The 21,715-nt window shown below is 39.5% G+C and overlaps 3 protein-coding genes across 5 annotated transcripts; 2 read left to right on the top strand and 1 right to left on the bottom strand.

Moving 5' to 3' along the window:
- The first annotated feature begins 503 nt into the window (after window positions 1-503).
- LOC121901277 (leucine-rich repeat extensin-like protein 1) lies at window positions 504-4,492 on the top strand. Of its 2 annotated transcripts, XM_042417980.1 has the most exons (5): window positions 504-1,780; window positions 2,241-2,304; window positions 2,401-2,445; window positions 2,549-2,712; window positions 3,397-4,492. In XM_042417980.1, the coding sequence occupies exons 2-5, from the start codon at window positions 2,250-2,252 to the stop codon at window positions 4,204-4,206; spliced, it is 1,074 nt and encodes a 357-aa protein (XP_042273914.1). In that variant the 5' UTR covers window positions 504-1,780; window positions 2,241-2,249; the 3' UTR covers window positions 4,207-4,492. The 2 variants fall into 2 exon arrangements, with proteins under 2 accessions (XP_042273914.1, XP_042273913.1); XM_042417979.1 differs by having other exon boundaries at window positions 504-2,304.
- A 521-nt stretch (window positions 4,493-5,013) lies between these two features.
- cops6 (COP9 signalosome subunit 6) lies at window positions 5,014-11,982 on the bottom strand. The gene is made up of 10 exons (XM_042418068.1): window positions 11,854-11,982; window positions 9,692-9,817; window positions 9,418-9,549; window positions 8,824-8,912; window positions 8,379-8,441; window positions 8,233-8,280; window positions 8,004-8,118; window positions 6,787-6,879; window positions 6,428-6,528; window positions 5,014-5,527 (listed from the first exon to the last, which is right to left on the bottom strand). Exons 1-10 carry the CDS (start codon window positions 11,894-11,896, stop codon window positions 5,387-5,389), a joined length of 951 nt encoding a protein of 316 aa, XP_042274002.1. The 5' UTR covers window positions 11,897-11,982; the 3' UTR covers window positions 5,014-5,386.
- Window positions 11,983-12,226: 244 nt separating this feature from the next.
- Window positions 12,227-15,463, top strand: LOC121901334 (F-box/LRR-repeat protein 12-like). 2 transcript variants are annotated; one of them, XM_042418066.1, is made up of 3 exons: window positions 12,227-12,327; window positions 12,457-12,532; window positions 13,732-15,463. In XM_042418066.1, exons 1-3 carry the CDS (start codon window positions 12,227-12,229, stop codon window positions 14,551-14,553), a joined length of 999 nt encoding a protein of 332 aa, XP_042274000.1. In that variant the 3' UTR covers window positions 14,554-15,463. The 2 variants fall into 2 exon arrangements, with proteins under 2 accessions (XP_042274000.1, XP_042273999.1); XM_042418065.1 differs by having other exon boundaries at window positions 13,507-15,463.
- The last annotated feature ends 6,252 nt before the right edge of the window (window positions 15,464-21,715 follow it).

Raw genomic sequence — 21,715 nt, 5'->3', positions numbered from 1 at the left:
GTGCTCCTTGGCGTTGATTCTACCAGTCTGAACTCTTCTGGAGGGATGAATACCATTCTTCAGAGAGATAATCCCTCATTTGGCGATGAGGAGGTGGTGGAGAGCGCTGTCTAACACGTCGGCCCAAAATCTCCCATGGGTGTTCAGTTGGGTTGAGATCTGGTGACTGTGAAGGCCGTAACATATGATTCACATCATTTTCATACTCAAACCATTCAGTGACCCCTTGTGCCCTATGGATCGGGGCATTGTCATCCTGTTAGAGACCACTCCCATCAGGATAGGAATGTTTCATCATAGGATAAAAGTGATCACTCAGAACAACTTTGTATTGATTTGCAGATCTGACCAGTCATTAGTGGAGTGCCTGGCTGGTTGTTTGCCAAGTTGTGGACTCCAGAATGATGAGAAATAACTTCTACCAGTATCTTTGTTCATTAAATCTGAATGTAGCTTAAAGCAAATTCTATGCAAACTTCTATTTCATTGCAAATTTGATCACTTTCTCCTGTCCCTGATCTCACGGATACATCTATATTTGCATGTGCAGACTCATGCTTTATCACTATTAGTTTGCTCCATTTATTTCTTTAGTTTTCTGATTTTATATAACTACAGGCAAATAAAATAGTCTATCCACCTCAGAAAAAAAGACACCCAATAAAAACCGCTCAACACCAGTTTGCTTCTGGAGCAGCTTTGTTGACATAATTGCTGCTTTGGGTAAAACCTTGTAAAAATCTCACTTGTAAAACATGCAAACATATACGGCTGCAACTAATGATTATTTTCATTATCTTTTGGTGTGTAATGGTGGAAAATGCCCATCAGAGCTTCTTCTGAGCTTCATCTTTAAACAACTGTTAGTTTACTGTCATAAAAAAAGGAAACAGGAAATCATCATATTTAACACATTTGACAAATGAAAAGTTTGTTCTTGGAGCATCGATTTATCTTCTGAGGATCAACTGACTTCATTTTCATCAGCAACCCAAAACTGAATTGTTGTAATTTTATTTTGTTGAATACCGTCAGGCCACTTAGTGAATAACGTGTGATAACCGTGATGAAGGCTGAAAAAAAGTTTTCAAGTTAGGAGCTACAGCTCTGAGGCTTCAACTCACAAACACGCATTAAGTTTACAACAAGTAGCGTGTTTAGTATGACAACATCCTGTAAGAATGCAACTTTAGTCTGATTTTTAACACTTCAAATTTAATAGTGAACATGCCAAGACGAAAAAAGGCAGCTTCCGTAATGCTCAGAGAGTTGATAGTCATCTCCCAGTCACACAACTGTTAAAAAAAGCAGGTGTTTTCTGGGTAAAAATAACCACCTTTTGGAGCAGACAGTGTTTAAGAAATCTCTAACAAGTCATCATAAATGTATGTTTAAAGCAACGCAGGTTGTCATCTATGATTTTTACTGTTTTTTTTTTTAGCTGAGATATTTTGTTAGTTGGCAGCATTTTCTCCACAGTTGCAGTTGTCCCAGCAGGTGATGCTTTCCTTCCAGACTTAATGGGGAGTTTCCATTTGAAGTCTGTTCTCTTTATGGCTTTGCTGCTAAAAGTCCAGGGGCTTTTTATTCCTAATTGGCGCCGAAGGCACCATATTAAACACTATTAAAAAGGTAAAAGGGAGGTGGAGAAACAAGTATTGGTCTCAAAGTTGTTGAGCTCCTATTGGACAGGAGATCATGTTTGAGGGTGACTGACGCAGAGATCTGTATTTAACTCACTCGGCCCTGTTAGTGCGGTGAAGACAGCTTCCTGACACAGGTGAGTAAAATGTGGTGTGATGATTTCTCTGACGTTCACAATACTTGATCATCTAAACTACTAATAGCATTTTATTCAGTTAACTGGTGTAAATTCTTCTCTTGCAGCTGTGATGTGTTGAATTTCATAGCGATTGAAGTGTATTTAAAACTGTAGTAGGAGAATAAGTTCGCCTGGAGACAAGTTTACTTTACTACCTTTAACAAATTTGTTTGTAAATCTGTTATATATTAAAATCTTTGAGAAAATTCCTCCATTTTAGTAACAAAATCCAATGTATAGATGACCAAAAGGTTACCTGCATACCTTTAAATATGTTTTTCTTTATGGATATAAGTGTACAGATAAACATTTTAAATTTAACAATAGAAGTTATCAACTAGGGATGATTTTATGATAACTGTCCTATTTTCTTTCTATCTTTTCTTTCTTCATGAAACACTGCCTCTCTGGTCTGCAGGGGTTCAAGATGAGTTCGATGTTATGGTTGGCGGGGACGCTGTGCTGTCTGACGTGGCTCCCAGGTCAGTTCTGATTCTTTGACGTACAACTTCTAAAAGACAAATTTCTCAAATTTATACCAGATTAACATCCAACAAATAATTTATATCCTCTTTCAGGCCTTCTGAACGCCAAATCGTTATTGAATGCCATCAAACAGGAAGGTGAGAGCAGTTATTAAATCACTTTTCAGGACAGTATTTGACTCTGTCCAGCAGTTCAGCTTTTTTAAGGGACTGAGCATCATCTTCTTCACTTGTTTAACAGAGATGGTCCCTGTCAGTGATGTGAGTATCGGCTCTGAGAGAGCAAATGACTTCCTGACTCACTCCAGACCAAAGCGAAACGCTGTGGACCCCAGATGGTACAGAGGCAACCCAGACTTCCAGTCTTACTACCGCTACTACAGCAGCATCGGACACATTGAGGGGGTAAGACAGACTCTGGTCTCCTAAAATAACCTGTTACCTGCAAAGACAATATGCTCAGTGCAAGTAAACATATTCTTAATCTTCCCAGTGAGACTCAGGTTTCTTAGTCTGGTTGCATCACTTCCATAATTAATATAAATGGAGAATTTAATCCTAAAATATTCCGTATATACAGACAACTGTGTCTATTCATATATACACCCTAAAAGGTTTTTGAAATGTCACAGATTATGGGATTATGGGATTTTTACTCCGACTGGTGGAGACCCCACTATGTAGAACAAGGAGTGGTGAGATTAATCCGAGCTGCTACAAAACAATTACCTCTGTAGAGGAGCTAAAACCAAATGATGTTTAGCTTTTCACACTTTCATTTAATCTTTGTTTCCTCCCATTTTGACTAACTGGATAATTGTATTTTTTAAAATGTATTCAAAAGAAAAAAGCTCACTGGTTGAACTGGTCTGACAACGTAGACATATGCAACCAGCTGCAAGTAAACTTTGCTTAATTTTAACTGGTCTCAAACCGAAAAGGCCGGAAACACTGACGCAGAACTTCAGTTGTCTTTAAATCATGTAGTGTGTTTCTGGTGTATAACACCAATAACATTTATATTCTTCACTGATTTATCTTTATTAAAGGCCTTTGTGTTGATATTCTGTTGTGTTTTCCGCCCCTCAGCTGTATGAGATCGACAGGTTGCGGATGCTCTACCAGCAGATGAGGTACCTGGAGAACGCCTACGGCCCCAACGCTTCTTATTTCCAGAGCAAACTGGGAGTGCCTATGATCATGTGCGACCCGGCAACAGACAAGAAATGCAAAGCTGCTCCTCCTCCACCTCCTATGAAAGGCGTCCCGAAGCCCGCAGAGCCTCAAGCGACCCCTGCTCCTCTCCCAGCTCTCCCTCTTGCTCCTGGCATCTCCCAGGCCGACGTGCTCTACCTGTGCAACAAAAAGGATCCCCTCTGCAAGCCCCACATCGTCTACCTGCCTAGCGGCGCTGTGCCTGTCCTCTGCGACCCCCGCTACCACCCCCAATGCACCCCCCAGAAGGTCCCCCCGGCCCCAGTCGCAGTGCCCCAACCTCCTCCCCCTCCACCAAAGAAGTCTGCCCCACCTCCACCTCAACTGGTCCTCGTCAAGAAGTCTCCCCCGGCCCCCATCCGCACCTTCAAGGGCATGGAGTACGACTGTGACCCCTACTGGGACCCCGACTGCCTGATTGACCACCCACCCAGGCCCATCAAGGGGAAGATCGTGGTCCCGCCACCGCCACCTCCTCCTGCTCCTGTGGAGGAGGAAGAGAAGGAGGAACCTGTGGAGGAGCCAGCACCCCCTGCTCCCATCGAGAAGAAAGGCCCCTTCTTTCCCTACCCTTACTACAACCCCTCCCCCTACGACCCCAGGGATGATCTGTACGACCCCGTCCGCTTCCAGTACCCTCAGCCTGATGCTGCTGCTGATGAGCCTGCAGAGGACGCTGAGTAGGACCTCCAGGACGTGTGGGAGGAGAAGGGTTTCTCTTAAAACGAAACAGACTTTGATTGAAAACATCTAAGTAGCACAATTCCACATTTCGGGGAGTCGTTGATCAATCGTACTTGTACTTAAGCATTGATAAGTTACAGTGTTTGTTTAAACCTTAAACTGACAAATGTAAATGTATTTTTTTGTTACTGTGCAGTTTCCTTTCAGCATGTAAAAAGGCAATTTTCAGTCAACACAAGCATGTAATGCAAATGATTTTGAATAATGAAATAATAAAATGTCACAAAACAGAGAACAAGTTGTATTTTGGCTTTGAATACTCTTCTAAAAAAGGTGCATGAAGACAGAAAAAACAGAAAATGTTTGTTCCTCTCAGTGCCACATGGCAGGTAAAGGCAGACTAGTAAAGCAGAGGTGCCAGCGTGCAGGTTGGGGGGTCATTATATCTGAGTTCCGCTGTATATTTAATACCCATATAAATGCTGACTCCTGTCAGACCTCCACCTCGAGATCTGTAAGTCTCCCTGCCCCCCTTTCTCCCGCTGTGTGTGCCTGTCTGTCCAAAACCTCCAGAGGCAGTCGAACAGCAGGAACACGACTTCAAAAGACGAACTAACTGCAAACACTCTCGGCTCCAAACAATAAACCTGCAACTACACCAGCTCCACATAGCTGACTTTCATGGGGTCGTTTAAAAGCGCAGGTCTGAGGTTTTTATGAGCTGTGTGTCGTGTCAAGTACTATGATGTCTATCCTGTTATAATTTAGACTATAATCGTTCAGGCTTAGAAAGAAGAAGATTCAAAGTCCCATGAAAAAAAATCAGCAGATCATTTATTACATACAGAAACATCAAACAATAAAACAAACGGGTAAAATAATATAACGTTCATGTACAGTGGATCTGTTGCTCTGCATACCAAGAAAGAGCCTAAATTTGTACACCTCTCTTTTTCTGTTTACATTACTGATCGGTGTAATTAAGTGCTTTTGGACACACTTGTGGTTGAAAACGAAATTGAATCTGGTTTGAAAAGCTACTTTTGGCTTAAGATTGTGTCTTAGCTGACCAAAATACAAACAAAACAAAACAAAAAGACAGAAGAGAGAAAAGAAACTGCAGTGCTTGTTTGTCTCTCTGCTTCGGCTAATAATAATAATAATAATAATAACTGCCAGCTCAAAAGAAAAGTCCTCTCATCCTCCGGCCGATGCCCTGTCTGTCATACAGGACGTTGAACTTGTTGATGAACTGGTTCATACTGTTGCAGGTCTTGGTGATGGTGCCTAAATAGGCCATGAGGCCCACGTCATTACATTGCTGCAGGGAAACAGAGACGCAGTTTCAGAAAGAACGACTCGCTTAGAAGTACAACACAGAGAGAGACTGTCATTGATCATTGATCATAACATAATCACATACCAGCATTAACTTTTATTAATTATTAATTTTTAAATCAATATGTGTAATTGAAGAATGTGAATTCAGCATAAGTGTTTATCTTTGGGATTACAGTGTTCATGGTATCTGGTTTCCAAGTTAAACATTGAATCTAGAAACTTTATTAATAACTGTATTAACTTTATTAATTTATTATTTAACTAGATTTATCAGGAAAATCTGTAAACCAACAAAAAGCAGCATTGTGAACAAAGAAAAATGGCGAATCAGACTTAAAGGAGACATTATATATTTTTCTTAATGTCAACAAATCCCATAGAAAGACGAGAAATGACCCTGAATTGATCCGTATCGCCTGTGAACACAAAGCCTGATGCTGTCGAGCTCTACTGTTAAAATGATTAATAAAAACACATCAATGAGCCACAGTTTCACTTGGTGACACGTTCCTTTGTTGGGATGAACGTGGACAATGTTGTTTATTTTGAGTCGGTCTGACACACGCTGCCCTGCTGCTGTATTAATCTGCTGCTGAACTGCTCGACTGTTTTAGTAAATTATTGAGCCTTTTTTAAAACTGAAACTATATATGTGTAAATAAATAAATGGGCTTGAGGCTGAGAGCCACAGTCAGGGCAGGGAACTATTAAAAGACTGATTTAATATGGTTGTGGCCTTGTCATGGGATTGTTGATAATAAAGAAAAACATAGAACGATGCCAGCTTTATCCTCTCATAACTGACATTATGTTGAAAACTGCACCATGCGTTAGGGATATGAAACAGTCTGTGTGGTGAAACTAAATAAAGCTTGCTTACATCATAGAAGTCAGTTTTGAATTTCGTGGTGCTGAGGACAGGCAGTCTGTGGCAGAGGGCGTTAGCTTCTCGAAGGATCTCGTGGTTAAACGGAACCTCTCCTGCGGTACAAGAAGTCGGACGAGAAAGAGAAAAACAAAAAAGTAAATCACAGCATATTAAAATGGTGAGGTGTGATAATCCTGTCAAGAAACCATAAAACAAGGCTTATAATCATGGAGGTGTGTCTGAGGGGCCTCTCTTAATGGTGTAAAGTGAAGGAAAGGAAACATCTGATTTATGAACAGCTGTTTTCCAGATTTATTTTCACATTCTTTGCACTCACTGCACTGCTAAAAGGCCCCGCTGGTTCCTCTCACCTGTTTCCACGGCTTTGACGTACTCTAAAATGATCTTCACCCGGCTGTGGAGCATCTTTATCGCACTGTGCTGGGCTATAAGGTGTTCAGCAACTGTCAGAAAGACAGAATATCAGAGTTAAAACATATTCAGACAGAATTCATTTTTGATGAAAAAGTCTTATATTAGTCAGGTTACAAGTCGCTTCTCAAGAGTTAATTTCAACATATTGCACTAAAGCATTCAGTGTGCATGTAAAGGAGGGACAGCCTGCACCTACACCATCTTTACTTATTTATTTATTTTCCATGTTGTATGTGTATGCATGCTGTCTCTCTGTTTACGTATCTACATTTTAACGTATTTTCTACAGTTTTGAGCACTTTTTTTTGCTTTTGTATGAGCTTGTGTTCTATGAATTAACTTGAATTTAATGTCCAAATACAGTTACAACACATTTATGATTCCAATTAACAGTTTGCACAGGATGAGAGAAACTGTAATATGCTTCAAAATATAAAAGACATCTTCCCTTCACTAGTTACACATTAATTACGAAATTTTGATTTTCATTTTTCTTCACATGAATGTTAATTTCAGTTGCTTCTATATGTGTAGTCTTAGTCTTTTACACTACCAAGTATGTTTATAGTAAAAAAAACAAGAAACTGACACAGCATACTGGGAAAATTTTCAGACCTCTATTGATCACACATAAAAGACGCCAGTATCTCCTATACGGCCCTTCAGAAAGAAATTCATTTATGTCTGTATCCTAAATACTCTGCAGAAATGAATCCCTTCTGTATAAAGAAGAACTCTTTGAAAACAAGACGGTCCACGATCTACGATCCAAAGCTTTTCTTCTGCTGTTTTAGGACCGATGTGTTGCTGCTCTACCCTGTTGGTCTTATTAAATCTTTAATTTTGAACGAGGGAGCCTCTTCATATTCACACAAAATATTCAGAACATTACTGACATAACATAACTGAGCTTATTAAAACTATAAGAAACAACAGCAGTAACCAAGGCAATACTAGCTGGCATAACCATTTCATTTGAGGTTATCATAAGTCAAAGATAAGTCCTGAGATAAGAGCTTTACTGTAAAAATAAAGTGTTCATAAAAGCAACATTAAAAACAATACGTGAGTGCAAATGGTTCACTGCTAACAGGGAACAGGACATTAGAGTGTATGTAAACTCACTTAAAACATTAGTGACAACTTCTCTTACCTGTTGAGTTTTCTCCTGTGCCGGTGGCGGTCATTCGAGCTACATGGTCGACACCGATTCTCTCCGCTTCCTCTGTGGCCAGAGTGTACGTCAGCTCAGCGAACAACATGGTGGCCTGGAACAGACAAAACTTGAACAATTCTCAGTGGGAAATACTAAATATTGACTGATTAGAAGGCAGCAGACTCTTTCACTGTAAATGTTACGTTATGTTTGACATAAAGAATACCTCGCCACTGATGATGTCAATCACAGATTCGTATACGCTAACAGGAAGCTGAAGGAGAAGAGGACACATCGTTTAGAAACAACAACGATCTACTGCTAATGTTGGATTCTGGAAATGAGAAAAATAAGAGAGTCAGAAGAACTCACATCGGTATGTTTGGTCATTGGATTCAGCTTGAGGAAGAGAGGACTCTCAATGATCTCACACACCTGACAGAAGAGAGAAATGCGAGTTATGAACTGTACACAATCTGAAATAACTATCGGACTATGAGCTGATTTCACTTTTACAGCCCAAAACACATTAAACATGTCTAAACTATTCCCTTCCAACATCAAAGACACCACTGTATGATTTTTTTTAAGTTGACATTTTGTTTGAATTCACAAGTAAAATATCTCTGAATTGGATGAATGATTAACAAAATATGTCCGGCTATTTGATTTCAAAATAAATATTGTAGATCAGCTATCTGAACAATAAAGGTCGCTGCTGTTGCCACTTGCTACTGACATGAGTGGGTGAGGGACTGTTGCAGTGTTACAATTTCTGCTTTCAGTAAAACTTACTGCACCTTTAACTTTCGCCTACCTGCTTGTGAATATGGATATCTGATTGATCAGGAGGACCGCCCGTGGTGTACCAACCCAAGAACTCCATGTCTTTGAAGACCTGTTTGACTGAGAGACAACAGGAAATATTAAAGAAAATCTGCATGAAGGACCAGGCTTTGAGATAGTACCTCTGAAAACTGGCACATTAATGGAAAATATCTCTGCCAGAGAATCAGGCTGCACTGAATTTCATAATAATCAGTAGAACTGCAATAATTAGTTGATTAATTGATTAGTTGCTTACTATTAAATTAATTGCCAACTATTTTGATGATTGATTAATTTGGTCGGAGTCATTTTTTAAGAAAAATGTGGATATCTTATGGTTTCTATTACAGTCAACTGAATATCTGTGAGTTGTGGACTGTCGGTCGGGACAAAACAAGACATTTGAGGACGTCATCTTGGGTTTTGGGAAACAGTGATCAACATTTTTCACCATTTTATATAACAAACAACTAATCGATTAAGCAATAATGAAAATAATCATTAGTTGCAGCCCAAATAATGAGTCATGAAACAATATGGACGTTCAAACAGAGGTGTATTCTTGTCCATACGCATCACTTACACTGTTCTTCCTTGGTGTAGTAGTACTCCTTGTCAATATGCACTCTGTCATCGATGGTGTGAGACATTAGTTCAAAGGAGTTCATCACCTCGATGTTTCTACCTTCCTGCTTCCCGATCAGGGCTCCGATCACTGATCACAGAACAAACACAATGAACCACATCTACTGTTATTACCTGCGTCATTACAGAACAGCTCAGCTGAACATAAGACGAGTTGTACATTACTTAAATGCTTACATGCCATCTTTCTTGTATAGAGTTGTCATACATACCCTGCATCGGTCTTCCTTCCTGCGAGCGGATGCGTATCCAGTGGTCAGATATGTTGAGGATAACCAGAGGGTGTAAGGCCACAGAGACGCTCCCAGTGACCCCCGAGGCCATAACACTGGGGCTGGCTACAATCATACAGAGACACAAACAAGCACGTTAACATGAGTGGTCGATTAATCAGTTAGTTGATCAATAGAATATTGATCAGCAACGTTACATTTCTAAGGTGTGAGGATGTGCTGCTTTTCTCTGTTTCATTCATAAATTCAACAAAGTCGGATAAAAAAAATGTAAAAATGTGACTATGGGAAATTGCAAAATAAATTGTTATTCGCTGCCCTGAACTACAACCACAAACATTTGCCAATATGACACCTAAAACTAGAGCTACAAACCAGCTGATATTAGCTTAAAGGATAGCTTCACAATTTTTCAACTCTGTCTTCAACAATCAGGTGTCCGTATGAACACTGGAAGAGGTTTTCCTCCCTGAAATCATCCCCCCTGTTCAAAATCCAGTGTGTCCACACAGTCATTTTGTGCAAAATGCATTTACATGTTTATCTGAAGCTTATATGAGGCTTCAGCCGTCTGTTAGTCATATCAAGTGGATATCTGCCACATTTATAGTCTTTTTAGCATCTAATTCCCTCTTTGTGTTTCCTCGGACAGTGTTTCTGTACTGTTGACCTGCAGTGGAAGTATAGTAACAAAAAGGGACTTTGGCGCTAAAAAGACTGTAACGTTGAAAGACATCTACTTGATTTGGCTCATATTGACGGCTGAAGCTTCATATTAGCTTCAGATAAACTTTTAAATACATTAAATACACAGAAGGGGGACTGTGGATTTTGGCCCCCATCACTTATATCGTAAGTGCATTATGAAGGGATCTTCTAATGGTCAGTTTGATAAATGAAGCCAACGTGGAAGTGCCAAAAACTGCAGTTCCTCGAACAGTCACTTGAGGCTGGCTCCAAAAGCAAGCCAATCCCCATAGACCCCCCATGTTAAAATGCCCAACTTTACAGCAGAAATTAACATGTTTACAATTTGTATGGGGAGTGATTTTTTTTTTAATATAACTCACCCATTTAACCCGCATATATCTTGGCAAATAAGTTAAGAGAAATGCCAAAAATATGTTGGAATACTTTCGAAACAGTATCTCCAATACACAGTTTGTCCAGGAGAGAGTACTGACAAGTTTATTTTTCAGCTGTAAAATGTCCTGCTCAGTATATATCATGTTCACAAAACACAAAAAACAGACAGAATAACAGGATCCTCGATATCAGAATTTGCCTAATAAATCCAATGATCTGACTGTACCTGATAATATGACGACTGGGATATGTTCAAAGCCAATATATACTATAACTCTACTCCTGCTCACAATGAAATTAATAAGTCATGATGTTATTGTCTAGTCTCTGGCTAATTTAGACACCGTTGTTCAATGAAACAATACTAGATTTTATTTGTTTGTTTCTTTTTAATAAACGAATCTGCTTTTTATGTCACTTTTGTTTATTGTTTATTATTATTATAGCTTTTAAACATATTTTATTTTATTACATTTTCATATTTTTTATTTCTCGTGTGGATTAGTCTCAAATTGTTTTACTGTTTACACTTGTTCTGTCTTATTATCGGCCTGTCAGTCATCTGTGAGGCACTTTGAATTGCACTAATCTGTATGAATGGTGCTTCATAAACAGTTTGACTGATTGATTGATTGATTGATAGAAAAACGGATCACTAATTTCCAGCATAAGAAAAGATATTGAACGATACACACAGCTTTAGGCCGACATATCTCACATTACATGGGCAGTGGGCGTCCAAGACAAGACCAGTCCTTATTTGTTGTTATAAGTTAGTCTTGTACAAACCGGTGCTGATAGAGAAGCGTTTACTTTATTGTTTAACACTTTGTGAAACCTCAGATAAGAATATTTGCTCATTTTTTGCCAGCTGAAACGTCCAGCAGAGCCGTGCGCGTTAACTTAACCCGCTTATGTCAACAAGATGGCTTTAACAACACCAATTCATCACCCTGCGGCCACTAATAACAACAATATAAAGCACCTCCTACAGTCTGCATATAGATCTACCCCGATATCAGGCAGAAATGATGATATAAATGAGAAATACTCGCCTGCCCCGTCCACTTCCATTCCTCCACCATTGCTGGTCGCCATCTTGTCCGGTAAACCGCGCAGGCGCAGTGGACTGTTCACATAACGGACGTTAGGTGGCGATGTCGCTATATTTCAGACGTTTTAAAATATGCTCCCTTCCGCTCATTTAAGATCACAATTTGAACAATGATACGATAAAGTAAGGATTGTTTTCTACTTTGACACGATATGTTGTGTATAAAGAAGTATGTTTCATTTTAAACCCATTTAACTGCCGCTAGGTCCTACAGTCACCGGGTAGCTTTTTCCTGCGGATTCCTGATTTGGGCGCAACCTGTGTGCGTCGGAATATCGGTCCGTCTACAAGGTTTTAACAGTTTTGTTTACAAAATGGATGAATTTAAAGCCTGTAATCTAGACTACTGTCCAGAAAACATTTTAATTGACGTATTGTCATATCTGAGCGTACGAGAGCTCGTCCGAGCTGGAAGGTAAGAGAGTTTAAACTTTGCTGTCAGTGTTTTTTGTTATCCGTGTTGTGAAACAAAACTCAGTAGCTGCTTTGTTGTTGTGACTCATGTCACATGATTTATTTGTTGTATTTCACGGTGTTGTTTCAGAGTCTGTAAGAGATGGAGACGCCTTGTGAAAGACCAAAGACTGTGGAGGCTTGTCGATCTGACAGCATGGAAAGGGGTGAGGATGCGTCTAGTAATGTGGCTTCACCTGTTTTCTTTTAGTTTACCTTTTACATCAGTGTAGTCTTCATTCTAGTAGGCGACAGCACATAACAGGCACACTGGTGCTAACTGGCAAAATAACCGTACAACAAGTAATTTGCTAATACATACAGATCTGATACACATGCACCAACAGCAATAACTTTATCAAGTCCGAAACCCTGATGTAATCATGCACTCAGTTTAACAGCCACATCAAATCAATGCTGCCATCTTAAAAACATGGCAAGACACAGAAAAAAGGTGTTTACGCTTTCACTTCAAGCAGGTTAGATCTTCTGGTAACTTTCCTGATTCAAAATGCTGCCGCTGACTCCTAATTAGAAGAGATGAAGAACATTAAACACATCATGCCAGTTCACAGGTGTCCTCACTGGCCTGCAGAGTGTCAAAGAGAAGAATCTGAGTTACTGCTGCTTGTCTATATATGTCAATCTCTGACTGTCTTTTACCATATGAACCCTTTTATTCCCCTAAAACTTTCAGAAGGAGCATGTAGTTACTATGCAGAGCTGGAACAAACTTGCAGAGGAAATGAGACTTGCTCTGACTTGAACTACTGATAAATCCAGATTAAAAACCTTTATGTTCCCCATCACCTTTCACTGAACCTTAAACACTCACTATCATCTACCTCTCATCTACGCTTTTACCTCTCTGGTATTTGCTTCTCTGTGTCATCTTTTTAAATGTTTTAAATATCATTATAATGTTTTAAGCCGTGCTTCCTTTTTAATGTTTTTCATACTTTATGCAAAGCATGCTGAATTGCCTTTGTGCATGAAATGTGCTCCACAAATAAACCTGCGTTGCCTTAAGCCTCTGATGACATAAATGCTATTACATATTGGTTGTGTCTTGGCAAATATTGATAGTAATTGTCTCTCTTTTGCCACATACACATATCATGGGCCGTCCTTTGTGTGTTAGGTGACATCCCGCATACTTTGGGTCCTGCTGCGTCAGTTCCTGGGTTGTGGACTACGGTGCCTACGGTTGCGTGGTTTGCTGCTTTCTGCCCGAGGGGGTACCTTTCTCTCTGAGTCTTGGCTCAAAGCTTTGTCTACAAAGTGCCCTCGCCTGAGTAAGCTCTACCTTCTGCATGCAGACCTGAGAAGCCTTCCCAGTTGCCAGCTCCTACCTACATCTTTGCAGGTGCTGGAGCTGCGTGGTTGTGAGCTGCCTCGGGGCTTTTTCGACCAGAGCCTTCCTACGTCCCCTGCTGATCCCCAAGAAAGAGCAGAAGCTACATCCAGTGTTGGTGCTCAACAGAAAGGACGGGATCAGAAAGGAAAAGGGTCTGGCTCTCCATCGGGGATTTCTATTGAGAGGTTAGTCCTTAACAATGTTCCTTCTTTCACGGACCAACACCTGCAGAGTCTGACATCATGGGAGAGGCTCAGTCGACTGGAGCTGCGTGACACCTTTCGTGTGACGGCTAACGGGCTCAGGAGCTGCGCTGCCAAGGATGGCGTCTGCGGTGTGGAAGGGCTGTTCAGGCTCAAGTTTCTAGAAATAGGCATCACTGGGCGGCAGGGCTACCAGTTACAGATGGCCTCTCTGGGGCTAGGGGCAGGATGGCTCGGACTAGAGGAGCTGAGCCTGGGTGGTAAGGAAGTGGGGCCAGGCTTGCTCTGTGCCAGCCGTCTGAAGGACCTGAAGTGTCTGTGCTTGTGGGCTTGCACGCTCAGTGAGATGCAGATAGTGCGGAGTTGCAGGATGCTCCGTGGGCTCCGCAGACTGGAGTTTTTGGATGTAATCTTCCAGCCTCGGCAGTGTCCACCAGTGGTGGAGGGAGAGGGTGGTGGTGAAGAAGAGCAGGACAGTGAGGAAGCTGTAGGTGGAGACAGCAGCAACGATGAGAACAAACTAGATATGAATGATCCTATTCCAAGTCTGCGCCGCTCACTGGCTGTGCTGCTGCCATGCTGTGCACTAGTTTTCACCAACTGCTCTGTTCAGATAAATGCAGACTAAATGAAATGAAGTATCCACTGCTGCTGTAAAGGAGTGGCCGATATGGATCCTCTATTACAAAGACATGTAATTTTATATAGTGATAGCGATATAATCAATGAATGAATTATGTTTTTTTATCATTGTGTCATGCATACAACTGTGCTCAGCCCACATGGGCTTACAAGACACCACACTTTCATATAAGCCACAATTGTGCATATACATGTTCAAACAATACTACAAAAAGCCCAAAAATAAAGAAACCTGATTCTCATTTTCACAATCAGATTTGCAAACCTTCATAAAAACTTGATTTTTAATGTAGTTATAGAGTATATTGTGATGTGGTACCTTTTTATGGAAAATCAAATAAGAAGCTGTTTATGGATAAAATAACCAGATGGGAATATCAATTGTTGGCTAATCCAGCACATGAAATACCTGACAAATCAAAGTACCTCATTACATCAATGCAAACGTCATAAAAATGATTAAGAAGTTTTTGTCATACTGTTTTAACTGAGTTGCAGTACAAAATGTGGAACGTATGTCACAGCTTGACTGTAAACACATAAGCAGCTGTCGGTTACCAAGGCAGAGAAATGAAGTGTATTGTTGGCAATGATGCACCTGTTTCCTGTTGCTTCACCTCTTTTCAACAGTGTACATTAACAAAATTATCTGTTACAAGCAGGTGTGTGTTTTTTTTTTTTTCAACTCCAACTCCAAATTCTGTTATTTTTCCATACATGGATTTTTAGAAATTATGAAAAATAGAAATGTTAATTGTTATTGTCTGTTTATTGTATACATGAGGGAAAACATGAGAAATATGTGTCCTTGACATGAAGTGTGTCAACAGTATTTAGAAGGTGGGATGTTAAACAGTTTTGAATAAATCTGGATGAATAAATCTTCAAGCATCATTTTTCTTTGTATCTTAATTTGATTGATATATTATTCTCTAAAGACATCATAAAAGATTTGTGTTTTAACTGAATTGTCATGAAATTCAGTGATTGATAATCAAGTGCTCATATAGCATCTCAACAAAACAAAAGACTTAAAAACACAATATGCTGCTTCTGTATGGGAAATAGAGATATATGGTACTTATCTTTCTGTGTCTTATGTCATTATCAGGATGTAGGTGACAATGAAACAATTAATTTACTAATAGATTAGTTAATTCGTAGAAACATTTATTGCTACCACTTTGGATAATCGATTATTTTAGTAATTTTTGCAAGCAGAAACACAAAATATTCTCTGGTTTCACCTTTTCAGGTGTCAGGCTTTATGATGATTTGAAATGTTTTTTTGTTTTACTCAATCGATAATGAAAATAATAACTTGTACCCCTGGTCGTAGTCACTAATTGAAGCATCCAGTGGTGGAATGTGACTATTTTTATGTTTTTACATTTACTCAAGTACTTTAAGTACAAATTTGAGGCACTTGTACTTGAATATTTCCATTTCATACTACTTTGTACTTGTACTCCACTTTTTCCAGGGGGGTAATATTGTACTTTTTACTCCACTACATTTATTTGCCACTTAAAGTTACTTTTCCAATTAAGATCTTACATGAAATATATGTGTGAATGCTTTCACACATATATACATTCATACATACACACATACAGTACTGTGCAAAAGTTTTAGGCATTAAAAATAAAATGAGGATACTTTCAAAAACAATGCTATGAATGTTTTTTATTTATCAACGAACTTCATGCAAAGTTGAGTAAACAGAAGAAACCTAAATTAAATTAATATTTGCTGTGAGCAGCTTTGCCTTTAAAACAACAGCAGTTCTCGGTACACTTTAACAGTTTTTCATGGTAACTTGCAGGTAGGTTGTTGTAACCATCCTGGAGAAAGAATGTTCTTCTGTGGATTTATAATTTAGGCCATCTCAGGTGCTTCTTCATGTAACCCTAGATTGACTCCATGATGTTGAGATCAGCTCTTTGGGGGCCATACCATACCATCTGTTACAGGACTCATCATTCTTCTTGTTGCTGAAAATAGTTCTTTATGACTCTAGCTGTATGCTCGGGGTCATTGTCATGTCATGAATAAATTTGGGACCGATCAGACACCTCCCTGATGGCATTGCATAATGGATAAAAATTTAAACATCTAAAGTGCCTAAAACTTTTGCACAGTACTGTACATACATGCTGTATATACATACATGAATACATACAGACTTGCATACATACAACCACAGCTCAGTAGAGGCTGGTCCATAGAGGCAGAGGAGGTTGATCCTCCTCTATTTTTTGAGAGGCAAAAGGGAGATCAAAATATAAAAAAGAATATTTGGTTGAAATAAACCATTACCAAATCTCAGTATTTATAAAGTATTTTTTCTCTCCTTTGGAAAAAATCCATCGCTGAAATTCTGTTTAAAATTTTTTAACAACGACACCTGCAGGGCAGGAGGAGAAAGAGCAGTGTGTGAAGTGGTGGGGGGGGGGGGGGGGGGGGGGGGGGGGGGGGGGTGCAATTGGTGGAGGTGGAGTGGGGGACAGAGGAGGACGGGTGCCTGACCTCTGCAGGGCGGGATCTCTTACATTGGACTAAATATATTTCATCTTTTTCATGCTAATCTGTGATTGGCCATGACATGTAAAATTACGCTCCAAGGGAGGCTGTCCTCCCTTACCAATCAACAACCAGAATGCAATATTGACATCGAGTTGGTCCAATGATAGTTTCTTGAATTCATCTTCAATTCTCTCCACTGTAAAGCAGAGTAGCAGCAGTAGATAGCTCTTTGCGTTAGCCGATGCAAGAGTTAGCTTGTTGTAGCAGCCTTAAGGACTCTTTATACATCCATGGAAGGACTGTTAAGGACTGTTGTTAAGCTAACGGAGAAATTATCTGGACTGGGCAGTGCAGCAGCAGCAGGACACTGCTGGGGAGGCTGGAGAGAGAAGCAACCGGAGAAACAACCAGGAGAGTTAGCTTGTTTGTCATTGTTGCTAATGATATCAGTCTGGTTAACCAGCAGCCACAAAGTTCTGTTAACTAACAAACAAGATGACCAACAGCTACAAATGGACGTTATGACATGAATACTTCATCTCCATGAAAGAAAGAAGATGTCAGATAACGTGAGTCAGATACAGCTTCTCTCTCTCTGTCTCTTTGGTCGCTAATTTCATCTCTGATGGTTAAATGTCCCTGTGTGGCTTTTTTGTGTTTTTTTTTATCTCTTTAACAAGAATGCAGCAGAGATCATATAATGTGTTGTGGGTAACGTTAGTTTGCTTGTTGAAATTACAGTGAGCTGTCTGGACTCACTCATTCATTTGTTTTTAATTGAGTGGTTGTTCAGTCACCTGTTGATGTGTGATTAGTGAATAAGTGCAGGGGGTCTGGCTGCTTGCTTCTGACAGTTTCTTTAGTTCATTTTAAGCTGAGCTGTATACTGAGTAATAAGCTTAAAGTAGCTAGAATAACAAGTGTTAACTAGTGGTGTAACTGATTGTAGTTGATCTGTGATCTGTACGGATCGCCCCCCACGGTTCAGCAGGCATATGAACTGCGGATTAATTGCAAAATTTAATGTCTCATTTAAGACAAAGTAAACAAACTGCTGTAAGTACAAGTCATGGACAGACAGCGTGTCGTTAACAGGGATTCTGAAGAACAACAATCAAACCAGCATCTTAACGGGTCCGATGTGACATTTGAGTTATGTGTACCTGCTGTTTAATGTGCTGCAGATGAGCAGCTTATTAGCATCTAGCTGCTAAATGATGTTTGCGGTGAATGTTTGTTATCATCAAGTTTTGATGATGTGGACAGAGGCTGTTTCATTCACTGTTAAAAAGAGGAAGGTTTTATTTTGTATATCGTACATATAGATAAGGGTGCATGCATGCATTAATACTTTCTGATGTGAACCTACACTTTTAGATCTGTGAATGTTTTTAGTGTTCAATCTTTCTAGTATTCAGCACTGATCTGAACCTGTATCACATTATAAGCTTTGTGCTACTTTATATATTTCTGTATACTAAGAAAATACATAGGAAACATGTGTAAATCATGTGATATGTTGTCTGTTTTTGATGAGAACATAAACTTGTTGTCACAATAGAACAGTACTATAAATTTGAATTTCACTTTGTTGGTAAAATGACACATTTGAACCACTCCATGGCTAAAATAAGCACATATTTGTTTAGAGACATTATGTATATGCTAAATGTCTTTAAAGAAGTAGCCTTTTCACCACTTAGGGGTTTTTGTTTTTGAAAGCAAATTGTTTTATTGGCATATAAAATTGCCCCCCACCCCTCGGATTTCATCAGGTGGGGGACAATGATATAGTTTGATGCAGTTTGTTGTAAGATTCCATGTTGGTTTTCCTCCTATCTTCCCCAATTTTTTGAGTCACCAGCTGCCACTGCCACACCTATATATTATTTTCCTGTCCAGTTTTGCAGCAATGTTGGACTGAAAAAAGTGAAGCTATGGACATACGTACTGTTGAAGAAAATCACTCAAGTCCTTGTTCAAAGTTTGCTGTGGTGGAAGTGGTTTAATAGCATTCCGGAAATGCGGTGAGCTCATTGACCCAGAGCAGAAGAAATGGCACGATTTTATACAGTAAGGATCAAAGCAGTGATCAACAAATGGTGAGCAGAAGATAGGAAGGAAGGGCATTCGCATACAAGATCAAGGCAAATCAAGGGGGCAAAAACAGAGGGGGTCAGGAGGCAGGAAAGAGGATTGTCCCAGACGTCACTCGATTATCAAGTCTCTACCGAAATGTTGATTATCAAGTCTGTACCCAAATGTGTATTCTTCTTCAGTTCATACATACATTCTGTACACATACATACAGACTCACATACATACATACATACATACATACAACCACACCCATATATTCTTTTCCTGTCCGGTTTTGCAAGAATATTGGACTGAACATTTATTGAAATGAAACCATGTGAGAAGTTTAGAGGGAATAATCACTATTTGGTGGAGCTGTTAACAACTCATAGACATCTGTAATGTCACCCCAACTACACACTGCTTTCTGTCAGACGTCAAACGCCACTGGTTTCATCCACTGGTTTCATCTTTAACAATATGCTCTATTTTAAAAGCTTGTTATATTATCCATTGTGTCACATCTTCATCTGAAAACTAACTTGAACTGTCAAATAAATATATTGGAGTAGAAAGGACAATATTTCCCTCTGAAATTTAAAGTAAAGTACAAGTACCTCAAAATTCACACTTTTTTTTATTTATTTATTTTTATTTATTAGTTTATTTCTCAGGGATGATGCAAAAAACGTTGTAACAGGTTAAAATAACATGAAACAGATGTGTTGCATATATGATTTCCAGCCAAGGCTAATTTGCGACCCCTGTCCCTGGTTAGGCTTTTTTACTTAAAATAGTCATAACATATCACTACCAGAAAGACATTATTTAAATAATTTAATAAATAATAAATAGTGACATTCTCAATAGCAACAGTATTTACATCACGTAACAATCAATTTACATGTGTTGCATATGTGTGTGAATGTGTATGTTCCCTAATTCATGGCAATGATGTGTATATATATGCATAGTATTTATAGGTGTATGTGTCCGTGTACATACATTCATAATCTATATCAGTGCATGTATGTTTATCTATATGTATCTGTTCCTCTATCTATGTATACATGTCCATGTGCATGCACACATGCACATGGACATGATCATAGGTCAATGATCGCAGGTTTGGTTTTGTTTCAGCCAATGTTTCACCTTTTCATTAAATGTTTTCAGATCAGTTTGTATTTTTATTTCTGTTGGTAAGGCAACAGTATAAATATATACACATGACAAGTTACCTTGTAAAAGACAGGACTGAATAAAACAGTACAGGAGATACACCCTTTAATAAATTGTATATCTAATAGAGTTAACACAAAAAACATACCAGATCAGATGTATTGCAAAATGGAAGAAGACTCTTTTTGTTTTGAGATGATCAAAAGAATTGATACAAGACAAGACAGAACGTAATACCATTGATGACATTACAGGATTAACACAACAAGACAAAACATGCTTCTAATATTTAGAGCTTTGACTGCAAATAATATGAAAAGTGATGTTGAATTTAAACACTTTTGTTGAATGTTTTTTATTGAATTGAATTTATTGATTACCCACCCCCTAAATAACCCCCTGCATTCATCTTGAAGGAAAAAAGTAATCCGGGCTCACTTTTTCCCTTCAAGATGAAGGCTAGCCACCCCCCCCTAAAAAACCCCTGCATTCATCTTGAAGGAAAAAAGTAATCTGGGCTCACTTTTTCCCTTCAAGATGAAGGCTACCCACCCCCTAAAGAACCCATGCATTCATCTTGAAGGAAAAAAGTAATCCGGGCTCACTTTTTCCCTTCAAGATGAAGGCTAGCCACCCCCCCCTAAAAAACCCCTGCATTCATCTTGAAGGAAAAAAGTAATCCGGGCTCACTTTTTCCCTTCAAGTTGAAGGCTACCCACCCCCCTAAAGAACCCCCTGCATTCATCTTGAAGGAAAAAAGTAATCTGGGCTCACTTTTTCCCTTCAAGTTGAAGGCTACCCACCCCCCTAAAGAACACCCCGCGTTCATCTTGAAGGAAAAAAGTAATCCGGGCTCACTTTTTCCCTTCAACTTGAAGGCTACACACCCCCCTAAAGAACCCCCTGCATTCATCTTGAAGGAAAAAAGTAATCCGGGCTCACTTTTTCCCTTCAAGATGAAGGCTAGCCACCCCCCCCTAAAAAACCCCTGCATTCATCTTGAAGGGAAAAAAGTAATCTGGGCTCACTTTTTCCCTTCAAGATGAAGGCTAGCCACCCCCCCCTAAAAAAACCCCTGCATTCATCTTGAAGGAAAAAAGTAATCCGGGCTCACTTTTTCCCTTCAAGTTGAAGGCTACCCACCCCCCTAAAGAACACCCCGCGTTCATCTTGAAGGAAAAAAGTAATCCGGGCTCACTTTTTCCCTTCAAGTTGAAGGCTACACACCCCCCTCAATAACCCCCTGCATTCATCTTGAAGGAAAAAAGTAATCTGGGCTCACTATTTCCCTTCAAGATGAAGGCTACCCACCCCCCTAAAGAACCCCCCGCGTTCATCTTGAAGGAAAAAAGTAATCCGGG

Source organism: Thunnus maccoyii, chromosome 8, assembly GCF_910596095.1.
Source record: "Thunnus maccoyii chromosome 8, fThuMac1.1, whole genome shotgun sequence".
Taxonomy (NCBI): domain Eukaryota; kingdom Metazoa; phylum Chordata; class Actinopteri; order Scombriformes; family Scombridae; genus Thunnus; species Thunnus maccoyii.
This window is presented reverse-complemented; position numbering and strand designations above follow the sequence as displayed.

Coding starts and splice junctions, on each gene's coding strand:
- LOC121901277 (XM_042417979.1), top strand. CDS start 2,214: ATGAAACACTGCCTCTCTGGTCTGCAGGGGTTCAAGATGAGTTCGATG. Junction 2,446..2,548: donor GAATGCCATCAAACAGGAAG/GTGAGAGCAGTT, acceptor CTTGTTTAACAG/AGATGGTCCCTGTCAGTGAT. Junction 2,713..3,396: donor GCATCGGACACATTGAGGGG/GTAAGACAGACT, acceptor TCCGCCCCTCAG/CTGTATGAGATCGACAGGTT.
- cops6 (XM_042418068.1), bottom strand. CDS start 11,896: ATGGCGACCAGCAATGGTGGAGGAATGGAAGTGGACGGGGCAG. Junction 9,550..9,691: donor GGAAGGAAGACCGATGCAGG/GTATGTATGACA, acceptor TTCTGTGATCAG/TGATCGGAGCCCTGATCGGG. Junction 8,119..8,232: donor TTGACATCATCAGTGGCGAG/GTATTCTTTATG, acceptor TGTCTGTTCCAG/GCCACCATGTTGTTCGCTGA.
- LOC121901334 (XM_042418065.1), top strand. CDS start 12,227: ATGGATGAATTTAAAGCCTGTAATCTAGACTACTGTCCAGAAAACATT. Junction 12,328..12,456: donor GAGCTCGTCCGAGCTGGAAG/GTAAGAGAGTTT, acceptor GTGTTGTTTCAG/AGTCTGTAAGAGATGGAGAC. Junction 12,533..13,506: donor ATCTGACAGCATGGAAAGGG/GTGAGGATGCGT, acceptor TTTGTGTGTTAG/GTGACATCCCGCATACTTTG.